Source organism: Leptidea sinapis, chromosome 16 (assembly GCF_905404315.1).
Source record: "Leptidea sinapis chromosome 16, ilLepSina1.1, whole genome shotgun sequence".
Lineage (NCBI taxonomy): Eukaryota > Metazoa > Arthropoda > Insecta > Lepidoptera > Pieridae > Leptidea > Leptidea sinapis.
Genome location: NC_066280.1, coordinates 13,981,709 through 13,992,475, shown reverse-complemented (window position 1 = coordinate 13,992,475; position 10,767 = coordinate 13,981,709). Strand labels below are relative to the sequence as shown.

At 32.3% G+C, this 10,767-nt stretch overlaps 1 protein-coding gene across 2 annotated transcripts in view; it reads left to right on the top strand.

The window, feature by feature from the left end:
- The first annotated feature begins 2,429 nt into the window (after window positions 1-2,429).
- The window catches only part of LOC126968639 (kinesin-like protein KIF21A), a 128,935-nt gene continuing 120,597 nt past the window's right edge, over window positions 2,430-10,767 (top strand). For both annotated transcript variants that reach the window (XM_050813658.1, XM_050813657.1), the window contains exons 1-2: window positions 2,430-2,733; window positions 4,604-4,657. In XM_050813658.1, coding sequence (XP_050669615.1) covers window positions 4,620-4,657 — 38 coding nt within the window. In that variant the 5' untranslated portion in view covers window positions 2,430-2,733; window positions 4,604-4,619. The remainder of the gene's footprint in view (window positions 2,734-4,603; window positions 4,658-10,767) is intronic.

The following is a 10,767-nucleotide window of genomic DNA, read 5'->3' as shown; positions in this document are numbered from 1 at the left end:
CTATTAGATGCTTGTGTGCGGGGCATTTTGACACTCAACGGGATCTTTCAAATTTTGTAATTTTCGTCTTATTTTACATTGAAATTAATAAAATACAAAATACTTATTGATATGTGACCCCACTCTCTTTCTGATTTCTTGTAGTATTCTTTTTACAATGATTTACTACGCAAACCGGCATTTTAGTTTCAATTATTAGCAAAATTTAACATTACATACATGTGGAACTTCAACGTCACATATTGTTCAAGACTGGCTCGAGTATTAGAATTGAGTAGTATTATTTGCCGCACTTTGCGACTACGCCTGCGGTATCTAGTTTGTGCGCAGCGGAGACCAATCCTTAATCAGACTCGTCCGGGTTAATTACCACACTCGCACAGAATACCGGCGTGAAGTAGCGGCCTAGTGCCGCTATGTTTCGCATAGGTTAGTGTCGAGGACCGGTGGCCATTCCCCCCCAAAGATTAAAGTAATACCGAATATTGTACGGAAATTTCAGAGTTTACCTTCATGCTCAATTTTACTGCCACAAGTTTTCACAACATCAACACAAACTCCGTATTTTACTTTATAACTTTTAGAATTTCCCGTAGCTTATAAGATATTCATAAGACCATCCAATTTTGGAGAAAACACAGTCTCTCCTTAGGTCAGCGTGTACTTAACATATTAAGTTTTATATTGTCTTCACAAAATCGTGTTTTAATTTTAAATAATAATCTACCTTATGATTCGCACATTAATGTAAGCTGATTCGTTGATAGTGCTAGTAACGTCATTGGCGATTCAAAAGTGTTGGCTAAAAACTACTTGGCTATACAACATATAACATATAACTCTAACTTCACATATAGGTAAATGACGATAATCATTATAATAACAAAAATCTTTTCATTAACCACTAACTCAAATAAAAATCCTCCGGAAGTCTTAAAACACAATATTTATAATGCAATAAACACAACGGCGTCTATGGCCCTTTGAAAGCTTTGTACACACCGCATATCCCACTGGAACGGGCTACCGGGAAATGCTTTAAAGGTAAGAAGCCGTGCCATCCCCATTAAAAGTGTAATGGGCACTGGTCGCTAAACAAACAGACGTAAGTGTTGGGACGTTAAGAAAACATTCTACGATAACACCTTTCATACTTGCGCCATCTTTGTAAAATATAACTATTTTGTACCGATTTAAGTTCAGATTAATTTTTACAATAAAATTAGATTAAGCGTCAGTTAAATGTTGTATTTAGATAATTAGTTAACGTCCAAGGAAAACACCTTACCTGAACTTCAGACGAGAGCTCTGAAACCGCGGGATAGTCGGCTGAGTTTTTATACGCTTTTATTAGCTTCACCTGTATGTTTGTTCGTAACCGACCCATTTGGGCGACTCATTTTCATATATCGTCGATAAGGCAAGAATTGATGTTAATTTCAAATTTCAAAAATTGTTAATTTGAAAACTGTAAACTTTAGCCAGTAGCCGTAGGTAGATACTTAAAGTAAAATACTCTCTAGAACATTTTTTTTTAGATTAGGAACTAATGACTAACTAAGGCAAATATATATCGTAATGATTGGCACCAGCTTTACAAACTTGTAGAGATTTTTTTTAACTATTTGGTCAATTTGTTTTATAGTATATAATATAGATGCATACTTGGTATACATACTTAGGAATATATACATACTAGCGCAAACCCTTAATTAAATAATTAAAGAGTCTTATACATTGGGCAGGTGACCCGGGAGCTGGCACATACCTTTGCCAAAGAATAAGTTTGGCAATTCAAAGAGGCCACCTTGTCAGCTTCTTGGGTGTCTTACCTGAAGGGTCGCACCCTTATAGGGCTTAATATTAATAATATTGTGGTTTTGTTTTATACCCAATAGTTAGGCTTATTGGTTGATTAAGTTATTATTTTGTTTATTTATTCTTATGTATCCATCCCTATTCTGTGTTATTACATACCTTAATATATTAGACATTTATGTTAACAGCGCCATCTGTTCTGACGTATTGGTACTATATGCTCAGTTCAACGTACTACGTTACAAGTTCTGTTACGCGCTACGTTAGCAGAAGGTAATCAAAAAGATAGGTGGCTCTGCATAGTTTTAATAATTCTAATTTGTGGTAATATAATATTAATTTTGTACCCTATGTAAACAAATATAATATCTAGGAAAGTAAATTATGCATTTATTTCATAACAACACAAAAAATATACAAAGTAAATTTAACATTAATATTATCTTTCAACTCACAATTATTTACATTCCACCTGATGTTGACATAAATCTCTTCTTTGACATATAAATGTCACTTGACATTGACAAGATGTAAAATTGATATGACAGTTGTCAAACTGTTGTTTTGACTTTTAAAACATCAAAATTCAAATTTAAACTCGCTCATGCGAGTCAATCAGGTGGTTGTGTATTTAATTAATTTCGCTGTCAATAATTTATTGCTAGCGGAATGTGATTGTCGTGTATTATCTGATCCCTTTATTTACAAACATAACTTTATACAACGTGATAAAAATGTGGTGATAAAGTTCATAATAAATTTGTTTAAGTTCGGATTGTCGCATTTTATTAGTATTGTTTCAACGGTGAAAGATGGATGTTAAATCTAAGTTTAATGTGTCTATTTAGCGTATCTTTCGTGCCGGAAATCAAAAGAAAACGATGTTCTGAAGATAAAAGCTTTTTCACGTGTTTTGTAAGTAAAAAATTTACTATTATGATCAAAACGAAAATTTTATAGGTCTTGACTGGAAAGCTAGAGATACTTAAAGTTTGAATTATCTCTTATCTTAGATTTTCACTTGAAATATGAATGGTTACGAACATATTATCTTTATCATTCAAAATATCTAGTGCATGAACATAGAAAGTTAAATTGCTACTAATTAAGCTTTAAATAATATCCAACTAAGAATAATTAAATTTTATTTAAAGCGAAAAGAAAACATTGTTCTCGAAATAATATTTTATAATTTATTTTTTCCTTATCATGACAATTACCTATATATCATTGATTTATGTCCCTAGCCAATGTGTCTTCATTTTTATATATATGTATTTTACACAAAACACAGAAATTTAATAAATCAATTAGTACTTAATAATTTGTTGTTGATGTAGTCTATGTTATAATAAAATTCTGGTCTGAGCTATCTGATAATAATTTAAGGTACTTTTTTACTATAGGGATACATGATTTTAACAATTTAGTTTTATAAATTGTATAACTACCTACTAACAATATGCCATTTTAATAGAAACATTATAGATCTTTTACCTTTTCTTAGTATATATGCCAACAAAACATAAATACCCTATATATGAGTTGAGAGATATTGAGAGGGTTGAGCAGGTTATCAAAGTAGATCCTGTGGATAAAGCCACAATCTAAGAGTTGAACAAAGCATTCAGGATTTTATAACAATATGATACTCAAACAGTTAGCTCAGTTGGTTAGAGCACCGGCACAGTGGGTTTGAGTCCCGTATCGTTCATAAAATTTTGTTGTTTTTTTGCCTTTCCTGCAGCATAATTAGTATATTATATGATATTTATAGGCTGATGTTTCTGAAACCATATAAGTAGTTGATATAATATGTTTAAAAATATACTTACTTGCCTTAGTTGACTGTGAGATATATATAGTATTGATAGATATTAGTAATAATAATAATATATCTATTTATATTCTCCTCACAAAAACAATTTTTAGGTAAAACTGTACTGTTTTACCTATAAATTTATTAGTGTTATATTTTTAATAGCTGGTATTTTGTGAGGATCTGGTGTCTGAAGTAGGTATACACTGTATTACAGATCACCAGGACCCCTAGATATAAGGATCACAATTATTAAAATATTACACATCTGTACTATTTGCTAGAGAAGCGACATACTATTATAAAATGTAAGACTCATTTCATAAGGAACATTATAAACATATTATTTACTCTAAATGAATAACAATTACATTAAAGCACAATTGAAATTACAACTATATCTTTTTGTTAAAAACTATTATTGTGTAACAATCATATAGAGTTGAAAGGATCATTATAAAGAAAACTTTCTAAAACTATTCAAGATTCAGTTAAACAATGAATTTATTGTTTAATTATACATTTTGAATTAATAACTATTTTTGTTACCTAATTAGTATTCTGTGAGTACTAGTGTGTGATATGTTCTATGATTTCAGGATTTCCTAGTCTCCCAATATTTTGACATTGCTACAAGCATAATGCTAATGGAACTCCTCAAATCACAACGAATATCATATTATAAGAGCTAACTGTATTCAAAACCATGATATTTATAACTGTTAATTTAAAATTTTTAAAATGTTTCATTTTGTTGAAAAAGATGATCAAACCCTTTGTCAGTCCAAAATAATGTTTTTATGCAGTGTGTTTACATATAATATTAATAATAATTGTCTTTACTGAGAGTAAATTAAAGAAATCTATTTCTTCATCGAAGATACCAATTCAAATACATTAATTACTTTTACATAATATTTTGTGAATGTATAAGACACATAATAATATGTCAATGAATTGTTTCAGAAATATAAATGCAACAATGTCAAGTGACGAATCCAGTGTCAGAGTTGCAGTCAGGTATGTTGTGATAAATATTGGTTTCATAAATAAATATCTGTTAAACCTAAGTAATAGAGTATTATCATTTTAAGTTAAACATTAAACTCTCTTGCTTAGATTGTTTAATCATCTTGAAGTTTAGACTGATTAGTTAAGAAGCACCACAGCTAACACACTAATGTGTTGCAGTTGTTATAGTGCTAGAAATATACTTACACACCAGTGGGAGGCTCCTTTGCACAGGATGCTGGCTAGATTATGGGTACCAAAACGGCTCCTATTTCTGCGGTGAAGCAATAATGTATAAGAATTATTGTTTTTCAGTCTGAAGGGTGCCATAGCTAGTGAAATTACTGGGCAAATGAGACTCAACATCTTATGTCTCAAGGTGACGATCGCAATTGTAGTGCCACTCAGAATTTTTGGGATTATCAGTAATCCTGAGTGGCACTGTATTGTAATGGGCAGGTCGTATCAATTACCATCAGCTGAATATCCTGCTCGTCTCGTCCCTTATTAACATAAAAAAAACTCAGTCTATTATAACTTTTTAAATTTTTAAATCTATAGTTTGGCTTGGAACTCTTATTTAAATTGAACTGTATGAAGTAAAAATTTCACAGCCTTCTAATTTGATTATTTTTATGCCGAAAAGTTTCTATTTCTCACACCATGCAGGCTGCTAATAAAATATTGGTGTAAATGAAAAACGTTTAATATGAATCAATTGTATTAACACTAAAATGTATAGCAACACAGTCGTATTTATCAGTAAAAGTGTTACCTAAGTTTATTGTTGTATTTCGTGCTCGACGCTCGTGTGTCGGTGGCGTAAGATGTGAAGCCGTATTGCAATACCGCACACGTGCAAATTATTCAACGATAGATATCTACGGTTGAAGGAAACATATATTTACTCTTACTATGATTGCTCAACTTACGGCCGTTCCCAATATTCAGTCATCTCTTACTTGAGATAAAAATCGTAACTATCGTTGACTTTTCTGTGCCAATAAACTTATCGACGGTAACTCACCTTATCCGTATACGCTTTCTGCCGAAAGGGACGACGTATAGCTTACCAGCGATCGAAGTTTGTATGGAAATTTCAATTCACGCGTCCCAATATAAGGCGATAAGAGTGACTTATCGGATATATTGGGACAGCTTCAGATTATTGACAGCTAATTACTGACAGTAGAAGGTAGTAATATATCTCTATTTGTAGATAGAGTATATTGGGAACGGCCGTAAGTCAATGATGTATCTTATCTATCGCAATGACTTTCAATCACTATCAAGCAGGATTCCCGGCGGTGGTAATACAAAATCAATAAATACCATATACCATGAATCAGTATTTGTAAAAAGTCACCCCAGTATATACCTGCCGGGTATTAACAGGCGCCATCAAGTCGCACGAACCCCACTTTAAACAACTGTATTATTATTACTAAAGATTAATATTTGCAGGGTTTGCTTACATTGAATTTTTGCTGTTAAATGTTTCGTTATGGTTACGCTTACATAATCTATCATATCTTAGATTAAGGATTGGTCTCCGCTGCGCTCCAACTTCATACCGAAGGCGAAAATTGCGGCAACTAATACTACGCCCAAGTGGACGTACTAAAACCTGTCTCATACAATGTGTGACGTTGACGTGGCACATGTTCTGTTAAACTATGCTAATAATTGAAACTAAAATGCCGGGTTGCGTACTAAACCTTTGTAAAAATAATACTACAAGAAATAAGTAAGACACTGGGATCGCATATAATCAGTAAGTATTTTGTATTTTATTAATTTTAATGTAAAATAACACGAAGCGTATGTTACAAAATTTGTCAGATGCCACGCACACAAGCATCTAATAGTTGCCGTAATGAAAAAAGCTATTGTTCTTAGGTAGTGCGGTATCTAGTTGAAGCGCAGCGGAGACCAATTCTTAATCTAAGACCATTATCGGCCGATAAATCTGCTGATTTCAGATGTTTAGAAAAAGCAGAGCTGCAGTAGAAGTTACTTTAAGCTCATTGTTTGTCGTATTGTAGTAACCCACGCTTTAGGATGTTTGGAAAATTTTGCATTGTTATGCGCTGTGGCGTGTTATCGCATAGTCTCGTTTCTTATTCAGTATAAAAAACTTGACTACTTGTTCGCGATGAACAAAAGAAAGGTTGATATCTTCTTAAAGGTGTATATTCGTCTGTCTTAACAGGATTAGATACAATTATAGTTTCTTGTGTAGTTCAGGTGTCCTGTGCAAGTCGTTGAAGTAGAATATAGTGAATGAATGAAGGTTGTATTTGACAGTTAGATGAAGGATGAAGTATTGACAGAGTAGGTAAACGAAGTAATATTTGAGTTATTTGATGGGTTTAGATGTATGGCTTGATATAATAATAAATTTAATTTAATAGACGTAAAAGGTAAAATATGGAAATATAATGATTTAGATATCTTAATGTTTAAACGAGCAATTCTTGTATATAAATATTTATATAATCAGAATCTCGGAAACGGCTCCAACGATTTTAATGAATAAATTTCATAAATTCAAAAAATAAGCAAAGCATACTAAAGTATACATGTAGTTTCGTGGGTGAGATATCGATCTAGCTAGGTTTCAATTTTGCTATATACAAGACTATAATAGCTCAGATGGGACATTGGGTAATCCGGAAAGCAGAAGACCCCAGTTCGACTCCAGATGTCCTGTTAGTTATTTTTGTTCAAATTTTGGACCTTCTTAATAATCCGAGCAAGGCTCGGTCATCCAGGTACTTTTTATTATATGATTTACATTCTTAACTCATACATACATTCATGACATATTGTCTATGAGAGAATTTATTGATGCACTGTTTGACAGTTCTGCTGTGAAACAATTTCATTGTAACAATAGGGAGCATATTTTACGCAATTATTATTGATGTTATGAAATATTATAGACAAATCCATAAAAAACAGTATTTTATTTAATACGTACAGAACGCCTGTCGGGTCAGCTAGTAATATATAATGGAGGCCATTACAGATAGAAGCTTGTATCTTTTTTAGATACTAGCTGACTCAGCAAATGTTGTATTGCCGTATAAAGTAATAAAATAAAATTGAAAAATTAAAAATTTTTGGGGTATATAAAATTGATGACGACCGACTGTCAGACCTACGAAATATATTGTACATCATTTTTATCGTACTAGTTTCAGTAATTCGTTGCCAAGGTTTCGCAAAAATGTAAAAAAAATGTATAGTGAATAAATAATTTATAAGTATTCTGGATTTGTTTTATTAATTTAATTTCATTACATTATAGAATGGTTGTTTTATAATTTATACTTATTTTATGAAACTATTTCACACATAATTTAGCATGCGGTATTCACCATACAAGGTAATGCATTTAGTAATAAGACCCTTGTAAATTAACATAATAATTATAAATGTATTATTGTAATTACCACTGGTGAATCTAAATAAATAAATAAATAAGTACTACAATTAGCGGATCTGTAAACGGAACAGAATAATTAAAAAAATCGCGATACAAAATAGGGGTTGATCGTAGAGGGTTGAAAATTTAGGGTTGTATGTTTATTTTTTAATGTTGTATCATAAAAAAAATATCTAAAAATAAAAATTTAGGAGGACTACTACTTAACTTTTATGGGTACACAGACCTACCCAATATGCACACAAAATTTCATGAGAATCGGTCAAGCCCTTTCGGAAGAATTTAACTATATACACCGCGACACGGGAATTTTATATATTAGATACTTTTGATAGACCTCGGTATGGGCATTGACTAATTTTAACCATACCGGTTGTGACCTCGTTCAGAAGAACTCGCAAGTGTCCAAATAGTGTAGACTGTAGCAAATATATTTTGTCACCTAATCCTTAAGCGTGTAAGGTGCGCACAAGTGACGTAAGACATACCGAAGATTGAACAACACTATTTATATAGTCGCTAGCCTAGCGAAACTCTCTAACTTGAGATAAAAATCGTAACTCGCTTAAATGTCACTGCTTGTGGCGGCGACATGGGATGGGTCGTCCCCTTCCCTAAAATATGGTTGAGGGAGGCGATGGCTGGCCCATGCGTCATGCGCGTGAACGGGCGCTACTTGTGGTAGGATGATGTGCAGGACTGTTGCCGGAGACTCGGTTTCAGATTTTTAAAAGTTATTAAGTATATATATATTTATTTATAATCGCTTATAAAATGCTCACAGAATACCTTTATTTATTTACGGTGTGTGTGGATGATGCAGCTACTGTACTCAATAACTTTTGTATTAATTTACATTTACTATTTTGACTTACTCGTGTAAGGCATTGACTATTTGACGTTTGAGTATGTTTGTTGCAACACATTACATATTAAGTTAGAAACGTGCAGTCATTGATAGATTGACAAACGACGGCTATAATCTTGTAAAAAACGGAGATAGCCGAGATCCACTACGTTTTAAGCAACTGTTCGCTTTCAAACTTAACCGGATTATACTTCGTCGCCAATCGCTATACTGTAATTACTACTATTTAAAACTTATGTCAAATGACTTAGGTAGTCCCGCCACTTATTACGTAGTATTTGCAGTATCTTTGATCGTCGCCTTTGCAGCATGTCGAGTATTAGGCTAAGATGTATAGAGCATTTTTTTAAGATAGAGCGTACTTAGAAAAGTCTTAAGTACAAGCAAAGCATAGACCAAGTATAGTAACTAGACTAAAAAGAAAAAACTTATGCGAGTCTTATGAAAAGAAATGATATAGAGTGATTAGATTTTTTGTTTCGCCATGCGTGCTGGTGGTTTCAAGGTCAGCACACCCGGTGTGCTAAACAAACTTGACGGCGCTACACAGATATTTTGTTTACTTTTATTTGCGTCTATAAAAAGATATATTTATGTTGTGAAACGTGTGAAATATCCACTATTTATTCAACATCAGTGACAATTTTAAGGAAGTAGAATCGAAGGACCCAAATCGATGTTTAGTTACTATACTTGGTCTACGAAGCAAATGCTTGAATGTAATGCATTTTGACATCTAAAATTATGCTGATCTTAAGAAGACAGCCCAATTGGAAAAGTCAAGTTCGCTTGACAATTGCAAAAGTCAATCGCAACATCTTAGTTTTACATAAGTAAAGTCTGAGCAAAGTCTAAGTACGCTCTGTAGATCTCAACCTTAGTTGAATATGGCGGCCTAGCTGACGCTGGTTTTACAAAATTATTATTAATGTTTATTAAGATATAGACGAGGCCTGCAGAAGACCAAATAATTACATAATATGGATTAGGGAAAAAGTAAATTTTTGTAAAGTATTTATTTCTTAATAATTGGAATAAATATATATTCTTACTTACCGTTACTACAGGCAAATAAATTACGAAACGTCAGATGAATAAATTAAATATTATTTTAAGATAATAAGGTATCTGAGAAAACAAAACCTCCGAGCACCCGTCTTGTAAATTTTTTTTTTAGTTTAAAAATACATAATGCATTATTATAAGTATATAAATACATATATTAAGCAAATGTTTTGTAATAGTATGTCCTTCTTGCTTTTAATTTCTAACTATTTCTTCTCTATCTAATTCACTATCACTAGTTATCTGAGTTCATTTTTAATAGGAATTAGGCGTTGTTTCAAAATTAATAAAAAATAGACTTATATTGTGTATCTTCTTATCATATAATTATATTATTTTATTTAATAAACATATGGTTGCCAGGTAACAGGGAGGTAAAGTGATATAGTCGCATGCGCATTAGTGCCGTCTTGCCGGGAGAGAATCGGCCACTTTTGTCCCTCGTACCAGGAGCTAAATGCGAGCTTTCCATCAAGGTGGAAAAAAAATAGTTTCTTTTAAGAAAGTATTTAGGAATCTAAAGTGATACGAAACCCTTCTTGTGCAAGGTTATTTTACATCGCAAGTATGATTGACAATTGACTGGCTCTATCATAATTATGTACCAATTTCATCTTTTTACCTTGACCTTCAAGAAAATTACACAAACGAACAAGCAGATTCTATTCTAGTATATTGCTAAGAATGTGTTCGTCAAGTTCAAGATTATGTACACATCAGTCAAATTAGGTGTTC